General features: G+C 48.6%; 3 protein-coding genes across 3 annotated transcripts in view; all 3 read right to left on the bottom strand.

Annotated features, from left to right (window-relative positions):
• Exn (Ephexin) overlaps positions 1-18,684 on the bottom strand; it is a 371,388-nt gene that overhangs the window by 164,668 nt on the left and 188,036 nt on the right. The gene's annotated exons all lie outside the window — the stretch shown is intronic.
• On the bottom strand, positions 3,156-10,515 carry LOC123773908 (sialidase-like). Its single transcript, XM_069322318.1, is given in 5 exon segments — positions 3,156-3,704; positions 3,706-3,828; positions 3,830-4,300; positions 4,302-4,995; positions 10,466-10,515. Coding segments are annotated over 5 exon segments (1,887 nt in total).
• LOC138363302 (sialidase-like) overlaps positions 14,162-18,684 on the bottom strand; it is a 29,477-nt gene continuing 24,954 nt past the window's right edge. The window contains exon 3 of the mRNA XM_069322317.1: positions 14,162-15,238. Coding sequence (XP_069178418.1) covers positions 14,162-15,238 — 1,077 coding nt within the window. The remainder of the gene's footprint in view (positions 15,239-18,684) is intronic.

Here is an 18,684-nt window from a genome sequence, read left to right as displayed (position 1 = left end):
TGGAGTCCCCATCTAAAGAAGCATATAATGAAACTGGAAAAGGTTCAGAGGTTTGCAACGAGACTCGTCCCAGAGCTTCGAGGGATGGGGTATGAGGAGCGCCTGAGGGAACTGTGCCTTACGACACTAGAAAGAAGAAGGGAGAGGGGGGACATGATAGGAACGTATAAGATACTCAGAGGGATTGACAGAGTGGACATAGACGAAATGTTCACACGGAATAGTAACAGAACGAGGGGACATAGATGGAAGCTTGAAACTCAGATGAGTCACAGAGATGTTAGGAAGTTTTCTTTTAGCGTGAGAGTAGTGGGAAAATGGAATGCACTTCAGGAACAGGTTGTGGAAGCAAATACTATTCATAATTTTAAAACCAGGTATGATAGGGAAATGGGACAGGAGTCATTGCTGTAAACAACCGATGCTCGAAAGGCGGGATCCATGAGTCAATGCTCGTTCCTGCAGACACAACTAGGTGAGTACAACTAGGTGAGTACACACACACACACACACACACACACACACACACACACACACACACACACACACTGGGAATGGACATAACACCAAACCTAACTCCACAGGCTTACATAAATAGAATAACGTCAGCCAGATACTCTACTCCGGCAAAGGTCAGAACATCCTTCAGAAACTTAAACAAGGAGGCTTTTAGATCACTATATACCGCCTGATGTGAGGCCAGTCTTAGAGTATGCCGCCCAAACATGGAGCCCCCATCTTAAAAATACATAAGGAAGCTCGAAAAGGTACAAAAATTTGCAGAGACTCCTCCCAGATGAGACTCATTTGCAATGAGACTCTTTAGACAGAGCTACGAGGGATGAAGTACGAAGACAGACTGAAGGAACTAAACCTGGCAACGTTAGAAAGGAGAAGGGAGAGGGGGGACATGATACAGACCTATAAAATACTTAGAGAGATTGACAGGGTGAATATCAACAGAACAAGGGGGCACGAATGGAAGCTTGAGACTCAGATGTGTCATAAAGATGTTAGAAATGTTTCCTTTAGCGTAAGGTTAGTGAGTAAATGGAATGACCTAAAGGAGCAGGTTATAGAGGATAATTCCATTCATAACTTTAAAAGCAGGTATGATAGAGAAATAGACCAGGAGTTATTGCATAAGACAACCGGCGGCTAGAAAAGCATGGGGTCTAAGAGCTAGAGCTCGATCCTGCAGGCACAACTAGTCGAGTATACACACGTAGGTCCGCCTCACTACCAACACTCACCATCACACACCATGACGCCCCTGTGTTGCTAGAGCACGGGGGGGGGAGGTGCTGCCCAAACATCACCCGTGTGTGAGTGTGTGAGTGTGTGAGTGTGAGTGTGCGGGTGTGAGTGTGAGTGTGTGGGTGTGAGTGTGAGTGTGAATGTGAATGTGAGTGTGAGTGTGAGTGTGAGTGTGTGAGTGTGAGTGTGTGTGTGAGTGTGTGGGTGTGGGTGTGAGTGTGAGTGTGAATGTGAATGTGAGTGTGAGTGTGTGAGTGTGAGTGTGAGTGTGAGTGTGAGTGTGAATGTGAATGTGAGTGTGAGTGTGAGTGTGTGAGTGTGAGTGTGTGAGTGTGTGTGTGAGTGTGTGGGTGTGGGTGTGAGTGTGAGTGTGAATGTGAATGTGAGTGTGAGTGTGTGAGTGTGAGTGTGTGAGTGTGAGTGTGTGGGTGTGAGTGTGAGTGTGAATGTGAGTGTGAGTGTGAGTGTGAGTGTGTGAGTGTGAGTGTGTGAGTGTGAGTGTGAGTGTGAATGTGAGTGTGAGTGTGTGAGTGTGAGTGTGTGAGTGTGAGTGTGTGAGTGTGAGTGTGAGTGTAAGCGATCAGCAGCAGGAGGTGGCAACGTCACCTCAGCTGAATTATCACTTTTCCTGAAACCAAACATTCCACAGTGTCAACTATCAATGAACTTTCTCGTCTGTGTATGTGAGGGGGGGGGGCGGGGGAGTAGCCACGTGACCCCAGGCCCCCAACGGGCTACCCCCTCCCCCCTCCCCCCCGAGGCACTTCCGTTAAGTGTACACTTTCTACCAGCGTCAACACCTGCCCCAGACATGTTATAGATACTGAGTGAACGTTCAATACGTTCCACTACCGTTCTAAATGTCCTTAGCATTAACCGTGAACATTTTGAACATTAGACACATCGTAAAGAAAAGAAAATCCCCATAGGAAGAGTCAGCAGGCAATCCTCAAGATGCATATTAACAAGAGCAATCACCAAGGGTGTCAATGACTTCAAGAGGCAGTATACAAGCACGTCAAAACACCTCAGGCAGTACCATTCAACTTTTTTTGGCCTAGTGTTTATACAGCGATGTTGATACATCCTGCGGCGCCCGGGACCACAGCCCGGCCACACTGGGGCAAGTGCAGCATGATTAACCCGCACCAGACGGGTAAATCTCATTCTCTTCATCAAAGTTTACCTATTAAAACAGAGTTGTGGTGGCAGGAAGTGCAACACACCCGCGAGGCCTGTCCCCGAGGTACACACACCCGCGAGGCCTGTCCCCGAGATACACACACCCGCGAGGCCTGTCCCCGAGGTACACACACCCGCGAGGCCTGTCCGCGAGCCACACACACCCGCGAGGCCTATCCGCGAGCCACACCCCCGCGAGGCCTGTCCCCGAGGTACACACACCCGCGAGCCCCACACACCCGCGAGCCACACACACCCGCGAGCCCCACACACCCGCGAGGCCTGTCCCCGAGCCACACACACCCGCGAGCCCCACACACCCGCGAGCCCCACACACCCGCGAGGCCTGCCCGCGAGGTACACACACCCGCGAGGCATTGTCCGCGAGCCACACACACCCGCGAGGCCTATCCGCGAGCCACACACACCCGCGAGCCACACACACCCGCGAGCCACACACACCCGCGAGCCCCACACACCCGCGAGCCACACACACCCGCGAGCCACACACACCCGCGAGCCACACGCACCCGCGAGCCCCACACACCCGCGAGCCACACGCACCCGCGAGCCCCACACACCCGCGAGCCACATACACCCGCGAGGCACACACACCCGCGAGCCACACACACCCAGTCCGTGAGCCACATCTTCCTCACCACAATAAGGAGAGGAGAAAACCAACATGCTGTAAACACTCAACTTTCCTCACTCTTCTAGCCCACTGGTGCTCCAGAATTAAGTATTTCTACACAGACTGGCGTTAGTCGACGGGTGTGGAGAGGTGTCGACGGGTGTGGAGAGGTGTCGACGGGTGTGGAGAGGAGTCGACGGGTGTGTGGAGAGGTGTCGACGGGTGTGGAGAGGTGTCGACGGGTGTGGAGAGGTGTCGACGGGTGTGGAGAGGTGTCGACGGGTGTGTGGAGAGGTGTCGACGGGTGTGGAGAGGTGTCGACAGGTGTGTGGAGAGGTGTCGACGGGTGTGGAGAGGAGTCGACGGGTGTGGAGAGGTGTCGACAGGTGTGTGGAGAGGTGTCGACGGGTGTGTGGAGAGGTGTCGACGGGTGTGTGGAGAGGTGTCGACGGGTGTGGAGAGGTGTCGACGGGTGTGTGGAGAGGTGTCGACGGGTGTGTGGAGAGGTGTCGACGGGGGTGTGGAGAGGTGTCGACGGGGGTGTGGAGAGGTGTCGACGGGGGTGTGGAGAGGTGTCGACGGGTGTGGAGAGGTGTCGACGGGTGTGTGGAGAGGAGTCGACGGGTGTGGAGAGGTGTCGACGGGTGTGGAGAGGTGTCGACGGGTGTGGAGAGGTGTCGACGGGTGTGTGGAGAGGAGTCGACGGGTGTGGAGAGGTGTCGACGGGTGTGTGGAGAGGAGTCGACGGGTGTGGAGAGGTGTCGACGGGTGTGGAGAGGAGTCGACGGGTGTGTGGAGAGGTGTCGACGGGTGTGGAGAGGTGTCGACGGGTGTGGAGAGGTGTCGACGGGTGTGTGGAGAGGTGTCGACGGGTGTGGAGAGGTGTCGACGGGTGTGGAGAGGTGTCGACGGGTGTGGAGAGGTGTCGACGGGTGTGTGGAGAGGAGTCGACGGGTGTGGAGAGGTGTCGACGGGTGTGTGGAGAGGTGTCGACGGGTGTGGAGAGGTGTCGACGGGTGTGGAGAGGTGTCGACGGGTGTGTGGAGAGGAGTCGACGGGTGTGGAGAGGTGTCGACGGGTGTGGAGAGGAGTCGACGGGTGTGGAGAGGTGTCGACGGGTGTGGAGAGGTGTCGACGGGTGTGTGGAGAGGAGTCGACGGGTGTGGAGAGGTGTCGACGGGTGTGGAGAGGAGTCGACGGGTGTGGAGAGGAGTCGACGGGTGTGGAGAGGTGTCGACGGGTGTGGAGAGGTGTCGACGGGTGTGGAGAGGTGTCGACGGGTGTGGAGAGGTGTCGACGGGGGTGGAGAGGTGTCGACGGGGGTGTGGAGAGGTGTCGACGGGTGTGGAGAGGTGTCGACGGGTGTGGAGAGGTGTCGACGGGTGTGGAGAGGTGTCGACGGGTGTGGAGAGGTGTCGACGGGTGTGTGGAGAGGAGTCGACGGGTGTGGAGAGGTGTCGACGGGTGTGTGGAGAGGTGTCGACGGGTGTGGAGAGGTGTCGACGGGTGTGGAGAGGTGTCGACGGGTGTGTGGAGAGGAGTCGACGGGTGTGGAGAGGTGTCGACGGGTGTGGAGAGGAGTCGACGGGTGTGGAGAGGTGTCGACGGGTGTGGAGAGGTGTCGACGGGTGTGTGGAGAGGAGTCGACGGGTGTGGAGAGGTGTCGACGGGTGTGGAGAGGAGTCGACGGGTGTGGAGAGGAGTCGACGGGTGTGGAGAGGTGTCGACGGGTGTGGAGAGGTGTCGACGGGTGTGGAGAGGTGTCGACGGGTGTGGAGAGGTGTCGACGGGTGTGGAGAGTGAGTCGACGGGTGTGGGGAGGTGTCGACGGGTGTGGAGAGGTGTCGACGGGTGTGGGGAGGTGTCGACGGGTGTGGAGAGGCGTCGACGGGTGTGGAGAGGAGTCGACGGGTGTGGAGAGGCTGTAATGATCTGGGGCTCAGATCATTGGTTCTCCCTTCTCCCCTCTTTTCCCTCCCCTTCTCCCCTCCTTTCCTTCTCCCTCTCCCCTCCTTCCTTCTCCCCTCCCCTTGGCCGTCATTCGTCTCCTCCTCTTCCCCCCCCCCCTGTCGCCCATTTGTCAGGGTCAAGAGGTTGACCTGAGGGTAGGGTGGTCGTGGATACCTTGGCTTCTCCCACTCAATTCCCCACTCAGATATTTCCCTCTCCACCCCCTCTCATTCCCTCTCTGTCCCTCTCAGCAGCGGCCTTCCCCATACCAGGCAGAGTCAAATGTCCCTACTCCTATCTTAGAGGAGACAGGCTTGAACATAAATTATCAGTTTTGTAAACATTGCTCGCAGGTGCCTGGGCTCCATAGACGCGCCTTGTCCCTCTTCTCTTTAGCTGGGGAGAGCTGACTCAATCTTCAGAAATTCATGTAGCTTTCCACGACAGATCAGTGAAGGTGATTGGCCTGAGATAAGGGCCAAGTCCTTATTGGCCCTAGAGAGCCAGACCTCAGGCCTACGTGTTAAATGGTTGGCCAGGGCCAAAATAATGGGTGGAGCCCTGGGGCTGTAGTAGATGGTGGGAGGAGTAATCCTTCCCAGCAATAAGTTGGAAAAACTAAATTTCATCAGTGTGTCTTGGGAGTGTATTAGGAACAGGGCCGCAAGCCCGTATCCTCGGGGCTGAGGGCAGCCATCAGCATCTTGGCCGTGGTGCGGGTATTTAAGGTATAGTGCACTTGAGTTTTGTGTCCTAAGTAAATATCCATTATGCCTCTAGGGAAATAGAATAGGTGATGTGTTCAAATTGTCTTAATTTACATGTTTTCATAAAATAAATTGTATAGCTTGTCCAGTGGTATTCACTTAACTCCCCTTTGATATATTTTGCTACTTTGTCATTTTTTAGGTGTTGTATTGGAAGCCCCCATGTTCTCCTACTATTAATAGATACTAAAGTTGCCCTTGGATTCAAATAAGTAACGTAAATTACACAAACTAATTTTCCAAAATTTATTACTGAAATTCATATTACCCGGAGTCCCATGGTTACTGATTCCTTGCCTTCCTGGGGGATCGGTGATTGACACATTCAGGTATGGTTGGTCGGGAAGGTGGTGGCAGTGTTAATGTGTTTTGTTATTGTTTTAACTAATAACCCTTGTCCTTGGTGTATCTTCCTCATTTAATATTCCTCTTATATACGTGGCAGTCCAGTGAGGGGTCATGCTGGACTGTAACAGTGTTAAGCTGGGGTATTGAGTGAAGAGACAGAGATGTACAACAGAGAGCGTATATTACGATTATGAGTGATCACAAGATAACAGGATTAATACTGGGGAACATTGGGTTATTACAATAGAGGCCGCGGTTATTACGACAGGGTAAGCGGACGTCGCCATATGTCAATGCGGTGAGCAGGAAGGTAGAGAGCGGACAAGGGGGCAATAGGTCAGGACCCCCCCAGACGAAAGCGGTGGGCAGTGGTCGCCCGCAACAACCCCCACGTAATGACTGGTGGGACTCGCGTACTTGTTTTAATTGTGGGAAAAGAGGCCACGTAAAAGCGAGGTGCCGGAAGGGGAGAACAGAATCATGAGAAAATCACGCCTCGGGTGGTGGCAGACCTACGTTTGAGATGACGGTTGAAGGTGTGAGATTGACTGTTTTTGTGGACACCGGAAGTCAAGCAACTATCATTAAAAAGTCAGCCTTCAGCACACTTAAAGAGACACGCCTTAAGCGTTGTGGGAAGCATTTAACAGCAGTGAATGGTCAACATATCAATATCTTGGGCCAGGCCACTCTCAATTTTGAAGTAGGTAAGGAAGAAGCTTACCCACACACTTGCACGATTGTCGAGAATCTTGCATTCCCGGGTCAGATTTTGTTGGGAATGGATTTTCTGGGACGAGTTAACTTTTCTTTGTCGGCTCAAGAGGGAGCAAGGAAGTGCAGATTGAAGTTGGGCCAGGTAGTTTATCCCATTAAAATGGTAGATCATCCACCAGTAATTGCTTCCATTAGTAAGAAACAGAAGTACAACTGTCACTACCCTAAGTTGTTGTTTAAGTCTCTTCCAGACACAGATAAGAAATCATGTGGGTTACATGCCTTGGTGAAACAATGTTGCCCACCACATTCAGTTAAATTCATTAAAGTATCAGTGGGACGTCACATTGCACCAGGTACCACCCTTCAGGTGGCTGGGAGATGTGACAGGTTGTTGATCCCTCATCATTTGATCACAGTGCTTGATAAAGGTGCCCTTATTCCAGTTGTCAATCTCTCGCACAAAACCTATCGTTTCAGGGCAGGTGATAGGGTGTCTCAGGCTACAATTGTAGAAAATACAGGAATTTTTCAGTACCAAAGCCAGGAGGAGATGCCAGCCACCACAGCACAATGTAGTGCACTTAATGTGACAGAAAGTAGTACACAGGGGAAACACAAGACCGAGACAGGGAAAAGTAGTAATATTCAAGAAGTTGATAAGTTAATCTCGGCTCTGGATTTGCAACATGTGCAACAGTCAGATAGGAAACTTTTGAGAGGGATTTTACGTAAATTCCCGAGACTGTTTGCAACAGAAGACGATCAGATCGGGCTTCTGGATAGGATCGAGCATGTTATTCCTACAGGTGATCATCCTCCGATTTACACCCGGCAATGGAGACTTCCGGAACGGGCGAAGGAAGTAATTAGGGATGAGTGTCAGAAAATGTTGAGACAGGATGTGATAGAGCCTAGTACATCACCATGGTTGTCGCCAGTAGTGTTGGTACGTAAACCGGATGGTAGTTATAGGTTTTGTGTTGACTACCGAAAGATCAACGAAATTACTAAAGGTGATGTGTATCCTTTGCCACGGATACAAGAAATAATAGATCAGTTTGGGGCAGCCAAATACTTTTCCACTCTGGATGCGAAATCTGCGTATTGGGCCATCCCAGTCGCTGAGAAGGATAGAGAAAAGACCGCCTTCTCTGATGGGGTTCATACTTATCAATTTAAGCGGATGCCTTTCGGGTTAAAGACAGCGCCTTCATCATTTCAGAGGGCAATTAATTATATCCTCAGTCCAGTCTTGGGGAGGCACTCGTTAGCGTACCTGGATGATGTGGTTATCTACTCCCGGACGTTTGATGAGCACTTACGAGATTTGACCGAGACGTTGGCACTGTTAGATAAGGCGGGGTTCAAACTTAACGTGAGTAAGTGCACTCTGGCATCTCAGAAGTTTAAGTTTCTGGGATTCCAGGTGAGCACAGATGGTATCCGACCTGACCCAGACTCCTGTCGTGCCATTGCTGACATGCCTACACCTAAGACAGCAAAGGATGTTCGAAGGTTTCTGGGGGCAGCCGGATATTTCCGTCGCCACATTGAGGGTTTTGCAAGTACAACAGCACCGTTAACTGAGCTTACTAAGAAAAATGTTAAATTTGTTTGGAAACCTGAGCATGATAACGCTTATGCAAAATTAAAAAGTCAACTCATTACCACCCCAGTATTGGCAGTACCGGATTTTGATAAGGAGTGGGAAGTACACACTGACGCCAGTGGCATAGCTATTGGTGGGTGTTTAATGCAACGTGATAATGACAATCTTCCTCACCCAGTAGCATATTTCAGCAGGAAGGTTAAGGGTCCGGAGGTCCGCTATTCTGCAACGGATAGGGAAGCTTTGGCTGTGGTAGAAAGTGTCAGGTACTTTGAACCGTATCTTTTCCAACGTCACTTTGTCATTTATACAGATCACAGGGCTTTGACTCATATTTTTAAGAAAAGAACTAAGTGCCCTCGCATGTCACGTTGGTCTCATGAACTAGCTGCTCACTCATTCCAAATACTTTACAAGCCTGGTCCATCACATGTTGTACCAGATACTTTGAGTAGAAACATTGCTACTATTAACGTAAATCTTAATATTGAAAATATTTCCAGTGAGAAAATGCGAGAATTCCAGATGAACGAACCAAGGTGGAAGGAAATTATTGAACTTTTGGAGGGAGGAAAATATCCGTCGAAGAAACGTAATTTAGCAATTCATGATTTTGAAATGAAGGATGGGGTCTTATTTTATGTAAAAGGACAGCAGGATCGTGCAGTTTTTCAGCTGGTTATCCCAGAGGTGTTGAAGAAGTCGGCGTTGAAACTCGCACATTCGTCTAAGATTGCAGGTCATCCGGGGATTTTTAAAACTCACATGAAAGCCAAGTCACTCTTTTTCTTCCCCGGGATGTTAACAGAGGTCATTAACTTCGTTAAGTCCTGTGGTCACTGTCAAAGGAGGAAAGGTACCCTTAAGGTACAAGCTCCATTGCAAGAATTCCCAGAAATTTTGGAACCTTTAGATCGGGTGGGGGCTGATCTGATTGATCTGCATCACAGTCATTCAGGAAACCGTTACGTATTGGTGTTGGTAGACCACCTGTCCAGGTACACCACACTGATTGCATTGCCTCAGAAGGATTCACGAACTGTTGCAAAGGCGTTCTTAGATAGGTTCGTCACTGTATTCGGTCCCCCTAAAGTGTTAGTTTCTGACCGAGGTCAGGAATTTAATGGGAATATTTTTAGAGAAGTATGTAAAATTATAGAAACCACGTCAGCATTCACGACGGCTTATCACCCTCAGGCTAACGGCATGACAGAACGGACGAACCGGTCAGTTAAAGATATGCTTGCAATTCTTGCAGAGCATGATGCAAATTCGTGGGACGAACAACTCCCCTATGTCCAGTTGGCTCTGAACACTGCCATCCATCGATCCATTAACACCCAACCCCTTTTGCTGTTCACAGGGCATTCATGTAATTTCCCATCAGGTCTGCTTAACAGACATAATATTGTGTATGGGGAAGATTACCCATCAGAAGTTTTAAATAAGATGAAAAATGCATGGAGAATTGCAGCTAGGGCTTCCAAGACAGCACGAGACCGCTATGCTCAGCATTATGACAAGAAGGTACGACCTCTTGAGTTGAAAGTTGGGAGTCTTGTGTTGAGAGTTAATGAGGCGGCTCCTGCCAATCAGAGTAGGAAACTTGCTCCTAGATGGCGGGGCCCTTACCGAGTAATTGAAAGAAAAGGTCCGGTTAATTTTGTTATTAAAGGTATTTTTGAAGACCAAGTTGAGAGAACGATTCACATTAATAAATTAAAACCTTATCACGCGAGGGAGGAACTAGAGCTGCCTTCAGCAAGTCTAATTCCTGACCTGTCTAATGATCCAAGTGCTGAGTCAGATGATGAGGAGGACCTTCTGTCAGATCTCATCAGTAGTCAAGTTCAATCTTGTCACCCTATGGTAACAAGGTCGCGAGCTGTACAGTAAATTGGTAATGATCTCCCCTAGTCAGGTTTAGTAATTTCATAATAATTATCCTGTAGAGGCACTGGTGTGTATTTACTGATGTGCATGGCTCAGGTAGCATACTTGCCTTGCTCTGGGGTTTCCAACTCCCTATACCTCGGAGTAATATCCATGCTTCCGCCATTTGTTGTTGTCTGTCTTTCTCAGGTCTGATGGTACACCAGTTCCAGCCTCCCAGTCACACGTGAACCAAGGATCGAGATCAGCAGGTCTGGGGATGACCCACCTGGCTGATAAGATCGGGGTCTGAGGCACGTTACATAAAGTCCTCCCCCTTTGTACCCGGTAACTCGTCAATTGGTTATCCGGAAGGGGTGACTGGCGTACAGTCACCCGGCCGACACCTCACGTCACTAACGAGGTTGTCCCAGTCCAGCCATGCTGTCTTCACGGAGCAGAGTCCAGTCACCATCACAACCGTGGGCTAGCTGTCTCAAGGTCACCAACCAAGCCCACCAGCCGCGTAGTCAAGACTGCGGGAAAACCGGAAGTGGAAGACGAGTGGTCTACGAAGAAGAACGCTAATTGCAAGGACTTGTCAGCTCTCTCAAAACCTGCGGTTGCGTCGTCTGTGGAAACCAAGATGCAACGCGGTGGTCTCAGGTACGAACAGCACTACCCCTACAGAGTGCTTGCGGAATCGCCAGATGAGGTACAATCCTGTACCTCGGCCCAAGTTCAGCTACACGAGGGGTTGCACGGAAGGTGTACCGGCCCAGTAGTACCGGGATGACAAGTAAACGCCGGTAGATGACGTCGCCCAGGAGCTGAGGCAGGGCCCACCTGTCCTGTCACCATGCCATCCTCTTCAACGCCACTCGAACCTCACTACCAACGCGAGACATCGTGATACGTCGAAGCTGTGCTCTACTGTGGCAGCCATGGTTAACAACAATCCATCAAGACTGTTTGGGGAGCGATAAGCAGAGGTGAACCCGGGTTCCTGTTAGCGGAGTCCACCTGAGCTGACAGCCGCCAGCTGTCAGCTGTCACTCAAGTCAGGTGCGGGTAGTACGAGGCCCCCTGTACTGTCCGTAGTTGGCCGAGGCCGGAAATGGAACTTCCAGACGACCAGGATCTTCAAGCAACATGAGGTAGTCGCCGGAATCTACAGCAACGAAATGTCAACAGGAACGAACGAGAGAAAATATTTATAGAAAAGTTTCACATAAAAATAAACGCTATTAATATAGTAAACTGTGGTAACTCGGAACAGTTCAACTTTTAATTTTCCTTCTGATGGTAAGCACCTATACACCTTCGGAAAGTTCTCTGGAACAGTATTAAATGTTGAAAACTAGAACTAGTGAAATAGAGAAATAAATCTAGAAAGTGAACATTAGAAAATGACCCTGTCTCTAGATAAATTGTATGAGTAAACTGGTTTGAGAACCATCTAGTAGGGTCTCTAGAAACGTTGATCAGTGGGGAACTTTATCTAGCTTTTTCTAGATCCTAGATACTGATAGTTATACATATATATTTTTTTTAATTTTTTTTTGTGGTTTACTGAACAATAAGGGTGTGGTACACAGTCTGACAAATGTGTTCACCCGCTGCTGTTGTGGACTTGAATATGAACTCTGGGATATTAGGAGTTTGAGGAACTTATATCCAGTGTGTTGTTGTTGGTTAAGGGACATGTCTGTGGACATTGAATTTTTTTTTATTAATAAAAATATTTCTGTGTCTTTTCTTTAGATTTTAAGATTGGGAAGCGCTGTGGTGGACAGTTGCCACAGGTGTGGAGTGGAACACTAGGTCCCTGAGAGGTAGTGTTCTTCCATGTTGATATAATTTTATAATTTTGTTAATTTTTTTAATGACATTGATTTTTTTTATTTAATGTTTTGTGTGATGTGTTTGATCTTTATTCCGGGTGGAATACTGGGATAGCTGAAGGCTATCAGCTGATTTTAGCTAGTTAGTAATTGTTAGGTTTGGATTTCTCCAGTTATTTGTTAATATATCAAGACAGGTATAGGATATTTTGTCTTCCAGGTAGTTGGAAGGGTACGGGGCTGCATCCAAGTGGACAGCCAGGATTATAAGGACGGTCTCTGTCCTTATGTTTTATGTATTATTACTGTTGTGTTGATAGGTATAAATACATGCTGGGGCACACCTTTTGGGTGTGCCGTTATTGTTGTTGGAGTATTGGATGGAATTAGTTAGGATTAGATAATTTCTTTTGTTTTGAGGCATTGGTTGAAAATAGTGTTGGGTTAAAAATGTTGTTTTTGGAGTTAATGGTTAGGGTAGGGCAGGATTTCTGGATAAGAAAAGTGTGTGTAACTTGCTTTACACACAAATTTCTTAATTTCCGAGGAGGGGGAGTTGTAATGATCTGGGGCTCAGATCATTGGTTCTCCCTTCTCCCCTCTTTTCCCTCCCCTTCTCCCCTCCTTTCCTTCTCCCTCTCCCCTCCTTCCTTCTCCCCTCCCCTTGGCCGTCATTCGTCTCCTCCTCTTCCCCCCCCCCTGTCGCCCATTTGTCAGGGTCAAGAGGTTGACCTGAGGGTAGGGTGGTCGTGGATACCTTGGCTTCTCCCACTCAATTCCCCACTCAGATATTTCCCTCTCCACCCCCTCTCATTCCCTCTCTGTCCCTCTCAGCAGCGGCCTTCCCCATACCAGACAGAGTCAAATGTCCCTACTCCTATCTTAGAGGAGACAGGCTTGAACATAAATTATCAGTTTTGTAAACATTGCTCGCAGGTGCCTGGGCTCCATAGACGCGCCTTGTCCCTCTTCTCTTTAGCTGGGGAGAGCTGACTCAATCTTCAGAAATTCATGTAGCTTTCCACGACAGATCAGTGAAGGTGATTGGCCTGAGATAAGGGCCAAGTCCTTATTGGCCCTAGAGAGCCAGACCTCAGGCCTACGTGTTAAATGGTTGGCCAGGGCCAAAATAATGGGTGGAGCCCTGGGGCTGTAGTAGATGGTGGGAGGAGTAATCCTTCCCAGCAATAAGTTGGAAAAACTAAATTTCATCAGTGTGTCTTGGGAGTGTATTAGGAACAGGGCCGCAAGCCCGTATCCTCGGGGCTGAGGGCAGCCATCAGCATCTTGGCCGTGGTGCGGGTATTTAAGGTATAGTGCACTTGAGTTTTGTGTCCTAAGTAAATATCCATTGTGCCTCTAGGGAAATAGAATAGGTGATGTGTTCAAATTGTCTTAATTTACATGTTTTCATAAAATAAATTGTATAGCTTGTCCAGTGGTATTCACTTAACTCCCCTTTGATATATTTTGCTACTTTGTCATTTTTTAGGTGTTGTATTGGAAGCCCCCATGTTCTCCTACTATTAATAGATACTAAAGTTGCCCTTGGATTCAAATAAGTAACGTAAATTACACAAACTAATTTTCCAAAATTTATTACTGAAATTCATATTACCCGGAGTCCCATGGTTACTGATTCCTTGCCTTCCTGGGGGATCGGTGATTGACACATTCAGGTATGGTTGGTCGGGAAGGTGGTGGCAGTGTTAATGTGTTTTGTTATTGTTTTAACTAATAACCCTTGTCCTTGGTGTATCTTCCTCATTTAATATTCCTCTTATATACGTGGCAGTCCAGTGAGGGGTCATGCTGGACTGTAACAGTGTTAAGCTGGGGTATTGAGTGAAGAGACAGAGATGTACAACAGAGAGCGTATATTACGATTATGAGTGATCACAAGATAACAGGATTAATACTGGGGAACATTGGGTTATTACAATAGAGGCCGCGGTTATTACGACAGGGTAAGCGGTCGTTACAAGGCGTCGACGGGTGTGGAGAGGTGTCGACGGGTGTGGAGAGGTGTCGACGGGTGTGGAGAGGTGTCGACGGGTGTGGAGAGGTGTCGACGGGTGTGGAGAGTGAGTCGACGGGTGTGGGGAGGTGTCGACGGGTGTGGAGAGGTGTCGACGGGTGTGGGGAGGTGTCGACGGGTGTGGAGAGGTGTCGACGGGTGTGTGGAGAGGTGTCGACGGGGGTGTGGAGAGGTGTCGACGGGTGTGTGGAGAGGTGTCGACGGGTGTGGAGAGGTGTCGACGGGTGTGGAGAAGTGTCGACGGGGGTGTGGAGAGGTGTCGACGGGTGTGGAGAGGTGTCGACGGGTGTGTGGAGAGGTGTCGACGGGGGTGTGGAGAGGAGTCGACGGGTGTGTGGAGAGGTGTCGACGGGTGTGGAGAGGTGTCGACGGGTGTGGAGAGGTGTCGACGGGTGTGGAGAGGTGTCGACGGGTGTGGAGAGGCGTCGACGGGTGTGGAAAGGCGCCGACGGGTGTGGAGAGGAGTCGACGGGTGTGGAGAGTGAATCGACGGGTGTGGAGAGGTGTCGACGGGTGTGGAGAGGTGTCGACGGGTGTGGAGAGGTGTCGACGGGTGTGGAGAGTGAGTCGACGGGTGTGGGGAGGTGTCGACGGGTGTGGAGAGGTGTCGACGGGTGTGGGGAGGTGTCGACGGGTGTGGAGAGGTGTCGACGGGTGTGGGGAGGAGTCGACGGGTGTGGAGAGGTGTCGACGGGTGTGGAGAGGAGTCGACGGGTGTGGAGAGGTGTCGACGGGTGTGGAGAGGTGTCGACGGGTGTGGAGAGGAGTCGACGGGTGTGGAGACGAGTCGACGGGTGTGGAGACGAGTCGACGGGTGTGGAGGTGTCGACGGGTGTGGAGAGAGGTGTCGACGGGTGTGGAGAGAGGTGTCGACGGGTGTGGACACGAGTCGACGGGTGTGGAGAGAGGTGTCGACGGGTGTGGAGAGGTGTCGACGGGTGTGGAGAGAGGTGTCGACGGGTGTGGAGAGAGGTGTCGACGGGTGTGTGGAGAGGTGTCGACGGGTGTAAACAAAACCTAACACTCCAGTGCCACTTTCTGAAACCTCAGAACACTTACGGAAGAGCCGGTCGGCCGAGCGGACAGCACACTGGATTTGTGATCCTGTGGTCCCGGATTCGATCCCGGGCGCCGGAGAGAAACAATGGGCAGAGTTTCTTTCACCCTGTTACCTAGCAGTAAAATAGGTACCTGGGTGTTAGTCAGCTGTCACGGGCTGCTTCCTGGGGGTGGAGGCCTGGTCGAAGACCGGGCCGCGGGAACACTAAAAGCCCCGAAATCCTCTCAAGATAACCTCAAGAAGAAGTATCGCGTTTCCAAAAGGGTCGCCCATGTTGGAATAGACGAACGCCGAAAGAATATTGTTGAAAACGTCTTGATATCTTATTAAACCAAAATTATTTATTAGTCAAAAGAAAGACAGAAATGGGATCTATATGTAAAATCTCTACCAGACAAATATTTTAAATAAAACCGAAGATATTTGTAGTTGTATAAAAGTGGCAGTTGTCATCGCTCGTCGAGCTTGAAACCCGCAGTATTCACCTAAGTATTCTTCTGACTAATAAATAATTTTGGTTTAATAAGTTATCAAGATGTTTTTAACAATATTCTTTCGGCGTTCGTCTATTCCAACATGAGCGACCCTTTTGGAAACGCGAAATATGAGTTAACCCATCCCATAGTTGGGTCAGGTTCAATTATTTCCTGTGGTGTAATGTCTGTGATCTCATTTCTTTTCTTGCAATGTATTTGTTATCATTTTATTAATTCTGATAGAATTTACCTACTTAAAATTATCTGTTAGATTAAGGACCTGCCCGAAACGCTGCGCGTACTAGTGGCTTTACAAGATTGTAAGTACTGTACTATGCTATGTATTCTCACAAACCCAATGTACCTTCTTGTATATAAATAAATAAATAAAATAAATAAATAAAATAAATAAATAAAATAAATAAATAAAATAAATAAATAAAATAAATAAATAAAATAAATAAATAAAATAAATAAATAAATTATGGTTCGGAACATATTCATTATATCGATACTATAAATACTACCAAAACAGGAGGATGGGATGGATATATCCAGTCCGTATATCCAGGGAAAATAGGATTAAGAACTTGCCCGAAACGCTATATGTGCGAGTGGCTGTACAAGAATCTAAGAACTCTTGTATATATATAAATAAAAAAAAATAAAAATTAATAAAAAATATACGCTCCAGTTATTTCCGTTAGCAGAGACTAATTGGTTAAGCAGTGAAGGAAGTGCGTCGCTCACCATACAACTGGCGAGTGATGCTTGGGGTGTACATTACAGTTTTCTGGCTCTTCAATTTTCCTCTTTCCACATCTAGCCGCCGAGCACCAATACTGAGCCGGTCGGCCGAGCGGACAGCACGCTGGACTTGTAATCCTGTGGTCCTGGGTTCGATCCCAGGCGCCGGCGAGAAACAATGGGCATAGTTTGTATCACCCTATGCCTCTGTTACCTAGCAGTAAAATAGGTACCTGGGTGTTAGTCAGCTGTCACGGGCTGCTTCCTGGGGGTGGAGGCCTGGTCGAGGACCGGACCGCGGGGACACTAAAAAAGCCCGGAAATCATCTCAAGATAACCTCAAGAAGATAACGGGGACCAGCCTCAGATTCTTATTGTTTCCCCCACAAGACAGTACTCTCATTTTCTGTATACAAGTTGCAAAACACAGAAAACGGATTAAGGGCTAACCTAACCTAACTCGGCAAATGACACATGGTTGGCTGGGTTATGTTTGGTTAATTATTTAAGATGCGGTAGATGTGGTGTGCTCATGTTATTGTAGTGGATAGCTGCAATGTAATTAGTATGAATATAAAAACTACTTACTAAATAACAAACAATTTAGTTTTAGAGATTTGTGGCTTTATAGAATTCACTTTACAGAAAGTGGATAGAGGCTTTACAAGAATGTAATTACTATGCTATGTATCCTCACAATCCCAATGTACTTTCTTGTATATAAATAAATAAATAAATAAATAAATAAATAAATAAATAAATAAATAAATAAAGATCAAAGAATAGATGACACCTGGTGCCCCAGCAACTCGTCCTCTTACAAATTACGTCTGAATCTGACCGTTTGCCAGTATGGCCGAAAATGGACGTAATTTGAAAATGAAAAATAATTGAAAATAAATTTTGGATTTTTGTCTTACAAAACAGCAAGTTAAGGGTCCTCTGGTAGCTAAGGAGGGCAGGAAACTCTCCTAAAGTTTCAAAGCGTCATGAAAACCGTTGAGAGTGTCCTCTCCTAACCTTACCGAGTAACCTGCGGGACTCGAACAGAAAACGGGACAGTACGTCACTTTTGTGAGCTGATTTAATTTTTTGTTTTTTTGTTTTTTGAGATATATACAAGAGTTGTTACATTCTTGTACAGCCACTAGTACGCGTAGCGTGTCGGGCAGGTCCCTGGAATACGATCCCCTGCCGCGAAGAATCGTTTTTATAACCAAGTACACATTTTACTGTTGAGTTAAACAGAGGCTACAATTAAGGATTTGCGCCCAGTAAATCCTCCCCGGACCAGGATACGAACCCATGACAAAGCGCTCGCGGAACGCCAGGCGAGTGTCTTACCACTAGTACGCCACGGAGACTGTGGCGTAGTGTGGTGGTGTGTCTGTGCAACCCGTCCTCTTAAAAATAACGTCACTTTTGGCTCGTATGTGCGCTATGGCTAAATTTGGACGTAATTTGAAATGAAATCGACTCACAAAAGTGACGTTCTGTTCCGTTTTCTATTTGAGTCGTCCGGCCTACGCGCAGAGGTTATAAAAGGACACTTTAAATTAACGTTTTTCATAACGTTTTGAAACTTTATGAGAATTTCCTGCCCACCTAACCTATCAGAGGACCCTTAACTTACTGTTGTTGAAAAAAAAAATCCAAATATATTTTCATTCTTTTTTTCATTTTCAAATTACGTCCAAATTCGACCATACGGGCAAACGGCCACAAGCGACGTTCTTTTTAAGAGGACAGGTTGGTCTGTGATGTGATGTGTTGACTATGGTGTAATGTCTGTGATGTGATGACTGTGGTGAGTCATATAGACTCACCAACACAGGAGGCGTGTGGCTGGCCCGGGTGTCTGCTACACCCACAGTGGTCCCGGTGTTCACCACCTTCTCTTCAAGCATTGCCCCAGGCCCAGCTCGGGGGAGCAGAAGAACTCCCGAAACTCCCTCCAGGTGTACGAGACCCTCCCTGAAGAACATATACCCCAGCATGAGGTGCTGTGTGTGCCGACCTCGCCCATGACGACCCGTCTCCTCCCACACAACAGTTCCGACGGTCTGGTAAGCAGACATACGCACGTCGTCATTGTCCACCCCGTGTGAGAGAACACGACCACACACCGTGTGAGAGAACACGACCACACCGTGTGAGAGAACACGACCACACACCGTGTG

This window comes from Procambarus clarkii, chromosome 10 (assembly GCF_040958095.1).
Source record: "Procambarus clarkii isolate CNS0578487 chromosome 10, FALCON_Pclarkii_2.0, whole genome shotgun sequence".
Classification (NCBI taxonomy): Eukaryota; Metazoa; Arthropoda; class Malacostraca; order Decapoda; family Cambaridae; genus Procambarus; species Procambarus clarkii.
This window is presented reverse-complemented; position numbering and strand designations above follow the sequence as displayed.